Source organism: Gopherus flavomarginatus, chromosome 18 (assembly GCF_025201925.1).
Source record: "Gopherus flavomarginatus isolate rGopFla2 chromosome 18, rGopFla2.mat.asm, whole genome shotgun sequence".
NCBI classification, from domain to species: domain Eukaryota; kingdom Metazoa; phylum Chordata; order Testudines; family Testudinidae; genus Gopherus; species Gopherus flavomarginatus.
The window spans coordinates 5,243,180-5,260,141 of record NC_066634.1 but is presented as its reverse complement, the minus strand read 5'-3'; the positions used below and the strand labels follow the sequence as shown (position 1 = coordinate 5,260,141).

At 70.4% G+C, this 16,962-nt stretch overlaps 1 protein-coding gene across 1 annotated transcript; it reads right to left on the bottom strand.

The window, feature by feature from the left end:
• Positions 1–688: 688 nt before the first annotated feature.
• On the bottom strand, positions 689–16,296 carry TMC4 (transmembrane channel like 4). Its single transcript, XM_050927456.1, is given in 17 exon segments — positions 689–1,200; positions 1,509–1,587; positions 1,898–2,053; positions 4,205–4,335; positions 4,633–4,816; positions 5,101–5,198; positions 6,059–6,185; positions 7,193–7,359; positions 8,623–8,790; positions 9,114–9,261; positions 11,777–11,922; positions 13,852–13,937; positions 14,156–14,252; positions 14,254–14,318; positions 14,774–14,910; positions 15,188–15,416; positions 15,869–16,296. Coding segments are annotated over 17 exon segments (2,109 nt in total). The 5' UTR covers positions 15,909–16,296; the 3' UTR covers positions 689–1,149.
• Positions 16,297–16,962: the final 666 nt, after the last annotated feature.

Below are 16,962 nucleotides of genomic sequence, written 5' to 3'. Positions count from 1 at the left end.
GCAGGACAGACAAACCCACTGCTGCTTACCTCCACCCCTGCACACCAGCCACCCCCACACCCTCCGCCGCCCCCTGGATTACTTACACATCAGCCTGGCAGAATTCAATTTTTATTTTATAATTTCAAACCAAAACTTGTGCTTTCATTTTAAGGTTTTTGTTTTTTTTTCCCCAGATTTAAAATGTTCCCAATTGCAGAAAAGTCACAGGCGGTTCAGAGCACGGGGGGAGGGGCAGGAGAGTCAGACAATGATTTATGAACAGCAGGTGTTAGACACTCAAAAAGTCACAGCTTTAAAAGCCGTTAAATTGTCAACAACATCACATCTCAAAATACACCGAGGAAAGTGCCTGAAATCAAACGCTGTTACGATTTCTGAGCAAGGTTTTCCCTGACTTGGCTGAGCTGTAAATGGCGATTATTGTTGATGGCAATCTCGCTTTGCGGGTTCGTGTGTGAAATCAGAGCCCTGGGCAGGGAGCTGGCCAGCCTGGAAAACCCCCCTGAGAGAGGGAGAGAGACACGCGGGTCTCCGCCCACGAGGGGTGACAGCCGGGGCCTGGTAGACGGGGAAAACAAATGCAGCTCCCCTGGAGTGCGACAATGGAGTTCTGCTGCCAGCCAGTAACGAGGGGTTCACCCGCTGTGTACTCTGTTCGGAGGCCGTGGGGCTAGCCCGGGCCTGGCCCATTCCAGACACAAGCCATTCCACCTTCTCCTCCTGCAAAGTCCCCTGGGATGTCAGTTACACGCAGGGTTTTGCTTCACTTCCTGTCCTAAACAGAACAGCATCGCTGGGTGTCAGAAAAGAGTGGCTGCCAGGTGAGGGGTCCCTGTATAACCAAACCCCACACCCCCACGCCTCTCAGCCAGGCGAGAGGTCTCTGTATGAACAGCCCCAGCGCCCCATCCCGGAGAGGCCGTGTGTCTGTGCCGGGCGAGGGCTCCCCGTATACCCAGCCCCCACTCCAGAGGGGCCACAGTCCATGAATGAGCTCTGGGTTCTTTGGAGGTTATTGTAGTTTTCATCCAGCAGGGGGTGGGCTTGGCACACAGCCGAATGGCAGGGGAGGGCTGGGCCCGACAAGGCAGGGTCAAGAATCATCCTCAAATCAACGAGATCGGGAGTTTTCTTGCAGCACTCTCCTTAGCTGAGCTCTGTGATCTGAGTCACTAAGAAGACCTTATCCCGCCCCTCCTGTGGGAAAAGGAACGGTTAAAAAAGAAGTGGGAAATCCCGGAGGGTAAGTACAGCCATCTGTGGCCAGCCCAGAGGCCCATCTACCCCGGTATCCCGGCTCTGCCTCCACCCACGGCCCACCTACTTCAGAGGAGGGACACACGGCAGCCTCTAGTGGCCAAATCGGGGAGGACGCTGTTCCTCATTTCTCCCTGTCACTATCCCACCCTGCCGGGCCCGGGATCATCTTGTAGCAGGGAGTCCCACCGGCTAACGGTGATCCCAGATGGGATCAAAAAGCCCCATGGCCCCAGGACATCACTCACCAGCTGCAGCTGCCCTTTGAGTTCCTTCACCAGGCGGCTGTAGGAATGGGCCAGGGCCATCAGGTAGAACATCAGGATGCTGCGGTTGGGGGATGGGAAGAGAAAAGTGGTGGGGGGTTAGACAGTGAGTGAGAGATGGGGTCAGGGGCAGGGAGGCTGGAGGGGTTGTGGGGGGAATATCCACAGAACCAGCTCAGAAATTGTGTGTGTCTGTCTGCCCCTGCTGGCGGGGACAAGCTCTGCTCTGTGTGCGTCTGTCCATCCTCCTGCCCCCGTCCCCACTCTCTGTATGTCTCCGTGTCCTGGCTGCCTGGCATCAGACACCTCTCCATGTGTCCTATGCCCCGTAGTGTGCCCCGGCCCAGGGGGATTCCCCAGTGGCCCCTCACCACAGCAGCAGGAAAAGTGGCACGGCGAAGGCCAGCGAGCCCACGAACTGCAGGAACTCCCTGGCCACATGGGGCAGGGTATCGATGGCCGCCCAGAGGGTGCTCCACATGGTCGGCTCACCCCGGAACGGGCCACAGGCCTGGGAGGGCTGGAGGCTGCAGAGGGAAGAGAGAGTGAGTCGGGGGGGAGGGGAATCGAGTCCAAGGCAGGGGAGCAGAGACAGCGCTGGGGAGGGGGAGGATCAGGGGGTTTGTCATGCTGGGGGGGAGGGGGAGGTCAGGGGACCCTGGGGGGCTGGGTGTGGTAGGGTGGCCAACCCCAAGGAGCTGGGGTGTGAGCAAGGGGGACTGAGGGCCCCAAGGATCTGGGGGGGCTGGGTGAGGGGAGGCGGGAACCCAGGGGACTTAGTAAAGGGGCCAGGGGACCCCGAGGAGCAGGGGGAGGGGACAGGGGACCCCAGGGGAGCTGTGTGAGGGGGGTGGGGCACCTTGGGGGCTGGGAGAAGGGGTGGGGGACCCCAGGGGACTGAGTGAAGCGGGCAGGGGACCCCGGGAGCTGGGGGGGGCTGGGTGAGGGCTGGGGGACCCCAGGGGACTGGGTGAAGCGGGCAGGGGACCCCGGGAGCTGGGGGGGGCTGGGTGAGGGCTGGTGGACCCCAGGGGACTGAGTGAAGTGGGCAGGGGACCCCGAGGAGCAGGGGGAGGGGACAGAGGACCCCAGGGGAGCTGTGTGAGGGGGGTGGGGCACCTTGGGGGCTGGGTGAAGGGGGCAGGGGACCCCGGGAGCTGGGGGGGGGCTGGGTGAGGGCTGGGGGACCCCAGGGGACTGGGTGAAGCGGGCAGGGGACCCCGGGAGCTGGGGGGGGCTGGGTGAGGGCTGGTGAACCCCAGGGGACTGAGTGAAGGGGGCAAGGGACCCCAGAGGAGCTGTGTGATGTGGGTGGGGCACCTTGGGGGCTGGGTGAGGGGTGGGGGACCCCAGGGGACTGAGTGAAGGTGGCAGAGGGAGGGGTGGGGGACCCCAGGGGATCTGTGTGAGGGGGTGGGGCACCCCAGGAGCTGGGGGGGCTGGGCGAGGAGTGGGGGACCCCAGGGGACTGGGTGAAGGGGGCAGGGCACCCCAGGGGCTGGGGGGGCTGGTGAGGGGTGGGGGACCCCAGGGGACTGAGTGAAGGTGGCAGGGGGAGGGGGCAGGGGACCCCAGGGGAGCTGTGTGAGGGGGCAGGGGACCTCAAGAGCTGGAGGGGCTGGGTGGGGGACCCCAGGGGAGCTGTGTGAGGGGGTTGGGCACCCCAGGAGCTGGGGGGGCTGGGCGAGGGGTGGGGGACCCCAGGGGGCTGGGTGAAGGGGGCAGGGGACCCCAGGAGCTGGGGGGGCTGGGCGAGGGGTGGGGGACCCCAGGGGACTGGGTGAAGGGGGCAGGGGACCCCAGGAGCTGGGGGGGGCTGGGCGAGGGCTGGGGGACCCCAGGGGACTGGGTGAAGGGGGCAGGGGACCCTGGGAGCTGGGGGGGGCTGGGTGAGGGGTGGGGGACTCCAGGGGACTGAGTGAAGGTGGCAGGGGGAGGGGGCAGGGGACCCCAGGGGAGCTGTGTGAGGGGGTGGGGCACCCCGGGAGCCGTGGGTCTGGGCGAGGGGCGGGGGTCACTCACACGAAGACGCTGTACAGCAGGGGCACCCCGGGAGCCGTGGGGCTGGGCGGGGGGCGGGGGTCACTGAGCAGGGCACCCCGGGAGCCGTGGGGCTGGGCGAGGGGCGGGGGTCGCTCACACGAAGACGCTGTACAGCAGGGGCACCCCAGGAGCCATGGGGCTGGGCGGGGGGCGGGGCACCCCGGGAGCCGTGGGGCTGGGCGAGGGGCGGGGGTCACTCAGCGGGGAACCCCGGGAGCCGTGGGGCTGGGCGAGGGGCGGGGCACCCCGGGAGCCGTGGGGCTGGGCGAGGGGCGGGGCACCCCGGAAGCCGTGGGGCTGGGCGGGGGCGGGGGGTCGCTCACACGAAGACGCTGTACAGCAGGGGCACCCCGGGAGCCGTGGGGCTGGGCGGGGGGCGGGGCCCCCGGGAGCTGTGGGGCTGGGCGGGGGGCGGGGGTCGCTCACACGAAGACGCTGTACAGCAGGGGCACCCCGGGAGCCGTGGGGCTGGGCGAGGGGCGGGGCACCCCGGGAGCCGTGGGGCTGGGCGAGCGGTGGGGGGCACCCCAGGAGCCATGGGGCTGGGCGGGGGGCGGGGGTCGCTCACACGAAGACGCTGTACAGCAGGGGCACGCCGGGAGCCGTGGGGCTGGGCGGGGGCGGGGGTCGCTCACACGAAGACGCTGTACAGCAGGGGCACCCAGGCCATGGCCAGGCCCAGCAGCAGCACGAGCAGGAAGAAGCAGCTGGTGCTGGAGGCGCGGAAGGTTCGCTCGGCCGGGCGGCAGGTCGAGAACAGGGTGAACTGGGGGGTGACGAGACACGTGTGGACCCGGGGGACCGAGCCACCAGACAGCCCCCCCATCCCCCCAGGAGAGAACCCAGGCGTCCGGGCTCCCAGTCCCCCACCACTAGGCCCCTTTCCCCTCCCTGAGGTGGGGAGAGGACCCAGGCGTCCGGGCTCCCAGTCCCCCACCACTAGGCCCCTTTCCCCTCCCTGAGGTGGGGAGAGGACCCAGGCGTCCGGGCTCCCAGTCCCCCACCACTAGGCCCCTTTCCCCTCCCCGAGGTGGGGAGAGGACCCAGGCGTCCGGGCTCTCACCTGCTTGAGGTAGAAAAGCAGGACGAACTTGGCGGTGTTGAGCAGGGGCAGCAGGGGGGAGAAGGCGGCGCCGACCCAGCACACGGTCTGGCCGTACACCAGGTCCAGCACGTTGGGGGGCACCAGGAACTCCTGCTGCCCCCACAGCCGGGCCAGGGGGGCAGGGCCGTGGGTCACCAGCAGCCTGGGGGGAGCAAGAGGGGGTAGGGGCTGAGGAGACTGCTCCAAGCCGGCCCCCATACCTACAGCTTCCCCCACTCTGAGCCCTGCCCCCCAGCTCCCACTCCCCTCCGGCCGGAGCCCCAAAGCCCAGAGCCACCTCACTCGCTCTAGGGCCCCCTTATGTGACCACTGATTCCCACCCACCCCTAGAACAGCCCCCACCCCCAACCCACCTCCCCGGCAGCCCATTGACCCCCCCCACCCCCAGTGCGGATCCCACCTCCCCCCCCAGCCCCCGTCTCTCACTTCCTGGGGAACTCCACCAGCAGCAGCACCAGCAGCACCATGAGGAGGTCGAAAACCAGCAGCTTGTACATCTCCTGCCCCACGCTCGTCTCCCAGCACTGTGGGGTGGAGGGGATCTGTCAGCGCCCTGCATGGCCACAGGACCCAGGCATCCAGGGTCCCACACCACCTGCCCCGTGCTCTGACCGCCAGACCCCACTGCGCTCCCCGAGCCAGGAGAGAACCCAGGCGTCCGGGCTCCCACACCACCCGCCCCGTGCTCTGACCCCCAGACCCGACTGTGCTCCCCAAGCTGGGAGAGAACGCAGGCGTCCGGGCTCCCAGCTCCCACACCGCACTCCAGCCGCCAGACCCCACTGCGCTCCCCGAGCCGGGAGAGAACCCAGGCGTCCGGGCTCCCACACCACCCGCCCCATGCTCTGACCCCCAGACCCCACTGTGGTCCCCAAGCTGGGAGAGAACCCAGGCGTCCGGGCTCCCAGCTCCCACACCGCACTCCAGCCGCCAGACCCGACTGTGCTCCCCAAGCTGGGAGAGAACCCAGGCATCCGGGCTCCCACACCACCCGCCCCGTGCTCTGACCCCCAGACCCCACTGCGCTCCCCAAGCTGGGAGAGAACCCAGGCGTCCGGGCTCCCACGACACCCACCCCGTGCTCTGACTGCCAGACCCCACTGTGCTCTCCGAGCCGGGGAGAACCCAGGCGTCTGGGATCCCACACTACCTGCCCCGTGCTCTGACCACCAGCCCCCACTGCACTCCCTGAGCTGGGAGAGAACCCAGGCATTCGGGCTCCCACACCACCTGCCCCGTGCTCTGACCGCCAGCCCCCACTGCACTCCCCGAGCTGGGAGAGAACCCAGGCGTCCGGGCTCCCACACCACCCACCCCGTGCTCTGACCACCAGACCCCACTGCGCTCCCCAAGCCGGGAGAGAACCCAGGCGTCCTGCGCTGACCGGGTGCTGCTTGTGGTCATAGCGGCAGGTCCTGCAGGATTCGGCGTCGGGGTCCCCGTTGCAGGTGATCTGGCTCCAGAGGGAGATGAGGAGAACGAGGAGGCTGGAGAGACGCAGGAACACGGTCCTGCCACAGAGAGAGAGAGGCTGCTTAGATGGGGACCCTTAACCCAGCACAGCCCTCGGGGGGAGGGGGGGCTAGTTAGACGGGGACCCCTCGCTCAGCGTTGCCCTCAGGGGTGGGGTGGGGGCTGGTTAGACAGGGACCCTTCACCCGGCGTGGCCTTCGGGGGTGGGGGCTGGGTATATGGGGACCCCTCGCCTGGCACTGCCCCCGGCGGTGGGGGCTGGGTACATGGAGACCCCTTGCCCAGCGCTGCCCTTGGGGGTGGGGGCTGGGTACATGAGGACCCCTCGCCCGGCACTGCCCTTGGGGGTAGGGGCTGGTTAGACGGGACCCCTCGCCTGGCACTGCCCCCGGCGGTGGGAGCTGGTTAGATGGGGACCGCTCTCCCTGGCTGCCCCTCGGGGGTGGGGGCTGGGTATATGGGGACCCCTCGCCCTGGCTCCCCCTCGGGGGGGCTGGGAACATGGGGCCCCCTCGCCCGGCACTGCCCCCGGGGCTGGGGCCTGGGTACATGGAGACCCCTTGCCCAGCGCTGCTCTTGGGGGTGGGGGCTGGGTACATGGGGACCCCTCGCCTGGCACTGCCCTTGGGTGTGGGGGCTGGTTAGACGGGACCCCTCGCCTGGCACTGCCCCCGGCGGTGGGAGCTGATTAGATGGGGACCCCTTGCCCTGGCTGCCCCTCGGGGGGGCTGGGAACATGGGGACCCCTCGCCTGGCACTGCCCCCAGCGGTGGGGGCTGGGTACATGGGGACCCCTCGCCCGGCACTGCCCTCAGGGGTGGGGGCTGGGTACATGGGCCCCCTCGCCTGGCACTGCCCTCGGGGGTGGGGGCTGGGAACATGGGGCCCCCTCGCCCGGCACTGCCCTCGGGGGTGGGGGCTGGGTACATGGGGACCCCTCGCCCTGGCTGCCCCTTGGAGGGGCTGGGAACATGGGGCCCCCTCGCCTGGCTGCCCCTCGGGGGGGCTGGGAACATGGGGCCCCCTAGCCTGGCTGCCCCAGTACCTGATCAGGGTGAGCCGGATCTCCAGGCTGAGCGGGTACCGCTCCAGCCGCACGAGGACCCCGAAGGCCAGTGGCACCAGCTGGTTGGCGGCCGTGATGACTATGGAGGGCAGATAGGCCACGAGCAGCCCCACGACCAGTCCCTGCTGCCCCAGGCCGCTGTTCTCCTGGGGGGGGAGTCACCAGGGGTCAGAGCAGAATCCCCTCCCCCCCAATTCCCCTATGGGGAGCCGAGTGGCTGAATAGCTGCAGCTGAGTTAGTGCCACTGCCCCCATGGAGGGGGCACAGGTCAGCGCTAGAGTGAGGGGCGCCGGCCGAGCGGGGGGGGGGGCTGTGGGTCAGGAGTGAGGGGCAGAGGCAGAGTGGGGGGGGCTGTGGGTCAGGGGTGAGGGGCGCCGGCCGAGCAGGGGGCTGAGAGTCGGGAGTGAGGGGCGCCGGCCGAGGGAGGGCTGCGGGTTGGGAGTGAGGGGTGCTGGCCGAGCGGGGGGCTGCAGGTCGGGAGTTAGGGGTGCTGGCCGAGCGGAGAGGTGCGGGTCGGGAGTCAGGGGCACTGGCCGAGCGGGGAGGTGCGGGTCGGGAGTGAGGGGTGCCGGCCGAGCGGGGGGCTGCGGGTCGGGAGTGAGGGGCGCTGGCCGAGCGGGGAGCTGCGGGTCGGGAGTGAGGGGCACTGGCCGAGCGGGGAGGTGCGGGTCGGGAGTGAGGGGTGCCGGCCGAGCGGGGGGCTGCGGGTCGGGAGTGAGGGGCACTGGCCGAGCGGGGAGGTGCGGGTCGGGAGTGTGGGGTGCCGGCCGAGCTGGGGGCTGCGGGTCGGGAGTGAGGGGTGCCGGCCGAGCGGGGGGCTGCAGGTCGGAAGTTAGGGGTGCCGGCCGAGCTGGGGGCTGCGGGTCGGGAGTGAGGGGTGCCGGCCGAGCGGGGAGGGGACTGCGGGTCAGGAGTGAGGGGTGCTGGCCGAGCGGGGGGCTGCGGGTCGGGAGTTAGGGGCGCTGGCCGAGCGGGGGGCTGCGGGTCGGGAGTGAGGGGCACTGGCCGAGCGGGGAGGTGCGGGTCGGGAGTGAGGGGTGCCGGCCGAGCTGGGGGCTGTGGGTCGGGAGTGAGGGGTGCCGGCCGAGCGGGGAGGGGACTGCGGGTCAGGAGTGAGGGGTGCTGGCCGAGCGGGGGGCTGCGGGTCGGGAGTTAGGGGCGCCGGCCGAGCGGGGGGCTGTGGGTCGGGAGTGAGGGTGCCGGCCGAGCTGGGGGCTGCGGGTCAGGAGTGAGGGTGCCGGCCGAGCGGGGGGGTGCGGGTCGGGAGTGAGGGGTGCTGGCCGAGCGGGGAGGGGGGGCGCTGCGGGTCGGGAGTGAGGGGTGCTGGCCAAGCGGAGGGCTGCGGGTCGGGAGTTAGGGGCGCCGGCCGAGCGGGGGGCTGCGGGTCGGGAGTGAGGGGCGCGAGTACCTGGCCCCGCTGCGAGTACTCAGTGGCCAGGTAGACGCAGTAGAAAGCCGCCCCCAGCAGCACCAGCCCCAGCAGGTTGACGGCCCCACGCAGGCCGTACAGGCCGAGTCGCTGGCCCGGGCTGCGCTGGGCCATGAGGCGCCGCAAGGTCTGTTCCTCCAGGTCCATCTGGGAGAGACGCACGTCAGCGCAGCCCCCCCAGACACACACACACAGCCGTCCCTCCACCCCAGCCCCACCCTTCCCCTGCAGCCAGCCCCTTCCCTGCCCCTTCTCCAGCCCCAGCTGTGCCTCTCACTCCACACACCTGCCCCCCTTCCTGCCCCAGCCCCCCATTCCCTCCAGTCCAGTCCCCCAGCCCCCCATCTCAGCCCCTAGTCACACACTCCAGCCCTCCAGCCCCACCCCACCCATAACACAGTGTCCCCCCACACTAGCCCCCGCCCCAGCCCCCCCCCGCACACCAGCCCTGCGCCCCTTGCTGGCCTGACCCGCAGCTCATAGCGGAGGCTGTTGTGTTTCATGGGCACCGCGGTGCCCGGCCCCAGGCAGAAATCCCAGCCGGCGAAGACCTTGTTGCTGTAGGTGCTGAGCGCCCCGTTCTCGCTGACCAGACTGCGCTTCAGGAGATGGACGGCCCTGGGGGGAGAGCGCAGGGTGACGCCGGCCCCCAGGAAATGGCCAAATGCAGACAGCTCGGGGGCAGGGCGGGGCCTGGGTATCTGGGGACCCCTGGTCCCTCTGGGGCAGGGCAGGGTGGGGGCTGAGTATATGGGGACCCCTCGCCCAGTGCTGGGACGTGGCCCCTCTGGGGCAGGGAAGGGCAGGGGCTGAGTATGCAGGGATTTCTGGCCCCTCTGGGGCAGGGTGGGGCGGGGGCTGGGTATCTGGGGACCCCTGGTCCCCTGGGGCAAGGCGGGGCGGGGGATGGGTATCTGGGGACCTCTGGCCCTTCTGGGGCAAGGTGGGGTGGGCTGGGTATCTGGGGACCCCTGCTCCCCTGCGGCAGGGCGGGGCGGGTTGGGGCTGGGTATCCGGGGACCTCTGAGCCCTCTGGGGCAGGATGGGGTGGGGGCTGAGTATCCAGGGACCCCAGCCCCTCTGGGGCACGGCGAAGCGGGGCAGGGTCTGGGTATCCAGGGACCCCTGGCTCTTCTGTGGCAGGGCGGGGCAGGGGCTTGGTATCCGGGGACCCCTGGCCCCTCTCGGGCAGGCCAGGCGGGGCGGGGCTGGGCTGGGTATCTGGGAACTTCTGGCCCCCCTGGGGCAGGGCGGGGCAGGGGCTGGGTATCTGGGGACCCCTGGTCCCCTGGGGAAGGGGCGGGGCAGGGGCTGGGTATCCAGGGACCCCTGGGGCAGGGCAGGGTGGGGCAGGGGCTGGGTATCCAGGGACCCCTGGGGCAGGGCGGGGTGGGCGCTGGGTATCCGGGGTCCCTTAGCTCCCTGGGGCAGGGCAGGGTGGGGCAGGGGCTGGGTACCCAGGGACCCCTGGCCCCTCTGGGACAGGGCAGGGTGGGGCAGGGGCTGGGCATCTGGGGCCCCCTGGCCCCTCTGGGGCAGGGTGGGGTGGGCACTGGGTATCCAGGGACCCCTGGCCCCCTGGGGCAGGGTATCCGGGGACCCCTGGCCCCTCTGGGGCAGGATGGGGCGGGCGCTGGGTATCCGGGGTCCCCTGGTCCTCTGGGGCAGGGGCGAGGTGGGGGCTGGGTATCTGGGGATCCCTGGCCCCTCTGGGGCAGGGTGGGGCGGGGGCTGGGCTAGGTATCCAGGAACTTCTGGCCCCTCTGGGCCAGGGTGGGGTGGGGGCTGGGTATCTGGGGGGCCCTGCTCTCCTGGGGCACGGCGGGGCAGGGCAGGGGCTGGGTATCCGGGAACTTCTGGCCCCTCTGGGGCAGGGCGGGGTGGGGGCTGGGTATCCGGGGGCCCCTGGTCCCCTGGGGCAGGGCGGGGCGGGGCAGGGGCTGGGTATCAAGGAACTTCTGGCCCCTCGGGGGCAGGGCGGGGCGGGGGCTGGGTATCCGGGGACCCCTGGCCCCCTAGGGCAGGGCGGGGCGGGGGCTGGGTATCCGGGGGCCCCTGATCCCCTGGGGCAGGGCGGGGCGGGGGCTGGGTATCCGGGGACCCCTGGCCCCCTGGGGCAGGGCGGGGCGGGGGCTGGGTATCCGGGGACCCCTGGCCCCCTAGGGCAGGGCGGGGCGGGGGCTGGGTATCCGGGGACCCCTGGCCCCCTGGGGCAGGGCGGGGCGGGGGCTGGGTATCCGGGGACCCCTGGCCCCCTAGGGCAGGGCGGGGCGGGGGCTGGGTATCCGGGGACCCCTGGCCCCCTAGGGCAGGGCGGGGCGGGGGCTGGGTATCCGGGGGGCCCCTGGCCCCCTAGGGCAGGGCGGGGCGGGGGCTGGGTATCCGGGGACCCCTGGCCCCCTGGGGCAGGGCGGGGCGGGGGCTGGGTATCCGGGGACCCCTCGCCCCCTGGGGCAGGGCGGGGCGGGGGCTGGGTATCCGGGGGCCCCTGGCCCCCTGGGGCAGGGCGGGGCGGGGGCTGGGTATCCGGGGGGCCCTGCTCCCCTGGGGCACGGCGGGGCAGGGCAGGGGCTGGGTATCCAGGGACCCCTGGCCCCCTAGGGCAGGGCGGGGCGGGGGCTGGGTATCCGGGGACCCCTGGCCCCCTGGGGCAGGGCGGGGGGGGGGGCTGGGTATCCAGGGACCCCTGGCCCCCTAGGGCAGGGCGGGGCGGGGGCTGGGTATCCAGGGACCCCTGGCCCCCTAGGGCAGGGCGGGGCGGGGGCTGGGTTCCGGGGACCCCTGGCCCCCTAGGGCAGGGCGGGGCGGGGGCTGGGTATCCGGGGACCCCTGGCCCCCTAGGGCAGGGCGGGGCGGGGGCTGGGTATCCGGGGACCCCTGGCCCCCTGGGGCAGGGCGGGGCGGGGGCTGGGTATCCAGGGACCCCTGGCCCCCTAGGGCAGGGCGGGGTGGGGGCTGGGTATCCGGGGGCCCCTGGCCCCCTAGGGCAGGGCGGGGCGGGGGCTGGGTATCCGGGGACCCCTGGCCCCCTAGGGCAGGGCGGGGCGGGGGCTGGGTATCCGGGGACCCCTGGCCCCCTAGGGCAGGGCGGGGCGGGGGCTGGCCCCATGGGGGTACCTGGGAAGTGACTCACCGGCGGACGATCCAGAGGAGGCAGATGGAGAAGTAACCCAAGACGCTCAGCAGATAGGCCAGGGGGATGTTATAGGAGAAGCCCACGAAATGCACGGCCGAGTTTTGGTAATAACCGTAGAACAGGTGGGTGAGCTCCATGAACCCCTAGAGAGACACAGCCTAAGCGGGGGGCGGGGTCACCTCCAGGGGGTGCCAGCTCCCATCCGGCCCCAGGGCAGGGCCTGGGAATGAGACACTGATCTGGGGAATTGGGGCCACCTCTGATTTCTAGGGGACACACGGAGGGAGGCTGGGGGTGGGAGCTAAGGGTGGGGGGCTGAGGGCGGAGCTGAGGGTGTGGGGAGGGCTGGGGATTGGAGCTATGGGTGGGGGGGCTGGGGGCAGAGCTGAGGGTGTGGGGAGGGCTGGGGGTGGGAGCTAAGGGGGTGGGGAGCTGGGGGCGGAGCTGAGGGTGTGGGGAGGGCTGGGGATTGGAGCTATGGGTGGGGGGGCTGGGGGCAGAGCTGAGGGTGTGGGGAGGGCTGGGAGCTAAGGGTGGGGGGGCTGAGGGCGGAGCTGAGGGTGTGGGGAGGGCTGGGAGCTAAGGGTGGGGGGGCTGAGGGCGGAGCTGAGGGTGTGGGGAGGGCTGGGGGTTGGAGCTATGGGTGGGGAGGCTGAGGGCGGAGCTGAGGGTGTGGGGAGGGCTGGGAGCTAAGGGTGGGGGGGCTGAGGGCGGAGCTGAGGGTGTGGGGAGGGCTGGGGGTTGGAGCTAAGGGGGTGGGGAGCTGGGGGCGGAGCTGAGGGTGTGGGGAGGGCTGGGGGTGGGAGCTAAGGGTGGGGGGGCTGAGGGCAGAGCTGAGGGTGTGGGGAGGGCTGGGAGCTAAGGGTGGGGGGGCTGAGGGCAGAGCTGAGGGTGTGGGGAGGGCGGGGGACCTAAGGGTGGGGGGGCTGAGGGCGGAGCTGAGGGTGTGGGGAGGGCTGGGGGTTGGAGCTAAGGTGGTGGGGAGCTGGGGCGGAGCTGAGGGTGTGGGGAGGGCTGGGGGTGGGAGCTAAGGGTGGGGGGGCTGAGGGCAGAGCTGAGGGTGTGGGGAGGGCTGGGGGTGGGAGCTAAGGGTGGGGGGGCTGAGGGCAGAGCTGAGGGTGTGGGGAGGGCTGGGAGCTAAGGGTGGGGGGGCTGAGGGCAGAGCTGAGAGTGTGGGGAGGGCTGGGGGTGGGAGCTAAGGGTGCGGGGGCGAGGGCGGAGCTGAGAGTGTGGGGAGGACTGGGGGTGGGAGCTAAGGGGGTGGGGAGCTGGGGGCGGAGCTTAGGGCACAGGGGCTGGGGCGGAGCTGAGGGTACAGGGGCGGAGCTTAGGGCACACGTGGCTGAGGGCAGAGCTGAGGGTGTGAGGAGGGCTGGGGGTGGGAGCTAACGGGGGGCTGAGGGCGGAGCTGAGGGTGTGGGGAGGGCTGGGGGTTGGAGCTATGGGTGGAGGGGCTGAGGGCGGAGCTGAGGGTGTGGGGAGGGCTGGGGGTGGGAGCTAAGGGTGGGGGGCTGAGGGCGGAGCTGAAGGTGTGGGGAGGGCTGGGGGTGGGAGCTAAGGGGGTGGGGGGCTGGGGGCGGAGCTGTGGGCACAGGGGCGGAGCTTAGGGCACAGGGGCTGAGGGCGGAGCTGAGGGTGTGGGGAGGGCTGGGGGTGGGAGCTAAGGGTGGGGGGGCTGAGGGCAGAGCTGAGGGTGTGGGGAGGGCTGAGGGTGGGAGCTAAGGGTGGGGGGGCTGAGGGCAGAGCTGAGGGTGTGGGGAGGGCTGGAGGTGGGGAGCTGGGGGCGGAGCTGTGGGCACAGGGGCGGAGCTTAGGGCACGGGCTGAGGGCGGAGCTGAGGGTGTGGGGAGGGCTGGGGGTGGGAGCTAAGGGGGTGGGGGGCTGGGGGCGGAGCTGTGGGCACAGGGGCGGAGCTGAGGGCACAGGGCTGGGAGTGGAGCTTAGGGCACAGGGGATGGGGGCAGAGCTTAGGGTGTGGGGAGGGCTGGGTGTGGGGAGCTGGGGGCGGAGCTTAGGGCACAGGGGCTGAGGGCAGAACTGAGGCACTGGGGGGCCACAGGCCGGGCTCTCACCGTCCCGGAGAGCAGGTCCATGAGGTAGGTGAAGTAGCTGACCAGGCCCCGCTTGGTGGGGTCGTACTGCAGGCAGCTGCTGATCACTGGGGGGGGGGAGAAAAGGGGTGTGACCCCCTCAAACCAAACCTCCAAATACCCCCTGGGTCACCCCTGGCCCCCCTGGACATAGGAGCCAGGCTGCCATTCTGGAGGCAATTCCCTTCTCCCCCTCCCCTTGGATAGGGATGGGCCCCAGGCGTCCAGGCTGCCGATCTGGGGGCCCCCACTGGAGATGGGACCCAGGCATCAGGGCTGGCCATACCCGTGGAGTTCGGCCCCTTCTGGGTCTGGTTCAGCCGCAGCCCCTCGAAGGCAGCGTTGGGGGCCACCACGAACCCCACCGTGAGCAGGGCCCCCCCCCAGGTTCAGCAGCACCAGGAAATGCAGGAAGTTGAAATACGACTGGATCCCGGTTCCGAAGTGACCTGGGGGGGCAAAGGGCAGCATGACCCTGACAGCGAGTCCAACCCCCGGGCTCCCCAGTAGGGGCCGATCCCAGGCTTGTGGGGGAGTGCTCTCAGCAGGGAGGGGGGACCCCGGGGCTCAGGCGGGGTCACTCAGCAAGGAGGGGGACCTTAGGGCTGGGTGGGGGTCACTCTCAGCAGGGAGGGGGTACCCTAGGACTCAGATGGGGGGGTTGCTCTCAGCAGAGGGGGGACACTAGGGCTCGGGGGGGCCACTCAGCAGGGAGGGGTACCCTGGGGCTCGGGGGGATTGCTCTCAGCAGAGGGGGGACCCCGGGGCTATGGGCGGGCTGCTCTCAGCAGAGGGGGGACCCCAAGGCTCAAGGGGGCCACTCTCAGCAGGGAGGGGGGACCCTGGGGCTCGGGGGGATTGCTCTCAGCAGAGGGGGGACCCCGGGGCTCAGGGGGTCTCCTACCTTCGATGTGGTGCAGTGAGCCCCTCCACACCTGGGCATACAGCAGGGCGTCCCCCACCTGTCCCCGCAGGCGGCGCGTCCCCACCTGCCACCGCTCCCAGCGGCTGCGTTTCCAGGCTGCCTGCTGCTCCTGGAGCCTGGTGGGGAGAGGGACAGGGGGTGAGACCTCAGCGCCCCCCAACCACTGCACCCCCACTCCCCTCCCAGAGCCAGGGAGAGAACCCAGGAGTCCTGGCTCCCAGCCCCCACCCCGCTATAACCACTAGACCCCACTCCCCTCCCAGAGCCAGGGAGAGAACCCAGGAGTCCTGGCTCCTGGTCCCTCCCCGCTCTAACCACTAGACCCCACTCCCCTCCCAGAGCCAGAAAGGAACCCAGGTGTCCTGCTCCCTGCAAGCGGGTGGGGGGCGGTACCTGAGTCTCCGTTTCTCCGCCATGCACAGCGGCAGCTGTTTCAGGGGAATCGAGTCTTGCTCCCCGGCTTCTTCCCCGTCCCGCTCCTGGGGGGCCCTTGGGGGCTCCCCCTCCTCCAGCGCAGCCCCCCAGGCCTTGGCCACGCTGCCACGGAACCGGAGGGTCGCGTTGCTTGGCAGCTGGAGAAAGAGGGATGAGGGAGGCCGCTGCTGACCCCCCTCGTCATCATCTGGGGAGGGAGCAAGTGGGGTGAGAGATTCAGCCCCCTCCCTCCCCGCACTTACTGACCCAGGGATGGGGAGGGGACCCAGGAATCCGGGCTACTGTCTGGGGCCGTCCTAGCTTCAGGAGAGGGGACCCAGGAGTCCGAGTAACTGGTCGGGGGCTGCCTGCTGGGATGGGACCCAGGAGTCCGGGTTACTCTGAGGGGGGGAAGGGGGCGCTGCTGGGGACGGGACCCAGGAGTCTGGGTTACAGGAGGGGGCCCCGGTTACTGAGGGGGCGGGGGGACCCAGGAGTCAGGGTGAGTCGGGAGCTGGGGCTGCTGGGGACAGGACCCAGGAGTCCGGGTTACTCCGGGGAGGGGCGGGGGGCTGCTGGGGACGGGACCCGGGAGTCCGGGTTACCGGGGGGTGAGGGACCCAGGAGTCCGGGTGACTCGGGGTGGGGGGGTCGCCGCACCTGGCCCATCCCGGCCCGTCTGCGCCCAGCGCGGCTCCATGGTCCGGGCGCTCCGGGAAGGAGGAAACGCGCCGGGTTAATCATTGGCCCCGCGCTGACCTGGCGATGGGGAGCGGCCCGGCGGGGGGGGCGGGGACTGGCCCCAGGTAACCCCCCCAAACAGGCCCCCCTCGTCCCCACCTCACCCAGACCCACTGGGGGGGCTCCTCGCAGGCGGATGGGGGCCTCCAAGGGGGCTGGGGAATGGGGGGTCAATGGGGCCCCCGGGGGGGTCTCCTGGGGGGGCGCAAGACACAGACACAGGAAGGGGTTGTTTTCGGGTCTTTTATTTGCTTAAGCTGCCGCCCCCGCGGCAGGGCAATAAAACGGGGGGGGTTAGTACAGGAGACCCCCCCCGCCCTGGGCCCTCCTGCCCCCCCCAGCTGCCCCCCCCTTCAGCACCTTCCATTCCCCCTACCCCACTCCTCCCTCCCCCCCGTGGTTAATAGCACAGGAAAGGAACAGAGACCTCCAAGCGGGAGGGGGCTTCTGGGCGACCCCCTGCACCTCAACCCCCCCACACACCTCGACATTCCCCCCCAGCTAAGCACAGACCAGCTGCCCGTTCTGAGGGACGTTCTTCCCCCCCCCACCGAAACACACACCCCCAGCCCCTGCAAGCTGGTTGGGGGTGGGGAGCTTTGTGGCCGCTTCAGGCTCTGCCCGAGAAGGTGCCAACTTGTTTCACACCAGATGAGGGGGGGGGCACCCTCTTCCCACCCCCCCCTCATCTGGTGTGAAACAAGTTGGCACCTTCAAGGGGAAACAAGGGCGGGGGGGCTGGTCCCTTTAAGGCAATAGTTCTCACACGTTTGTACTGGTGACCCCTTTCACACAGCCAGCCCCCGCGTGCGACACCCCCCCGCACATTAAAAACACTGTTTTAAATATTTAACACCATTATAAATGCTGGAGGCAAAGGGGGGGGTTGGGGTGGAGGCCGACAGCTCGTGATCCCCCCTGTAATAACCTCCTGATCCCCTGGGGGGGTCCCAACTCCCAGTCTGAGAACCCCTTGTTTAAGCCCACAGTGTAGCATGGGCTGGGGAGAGGGG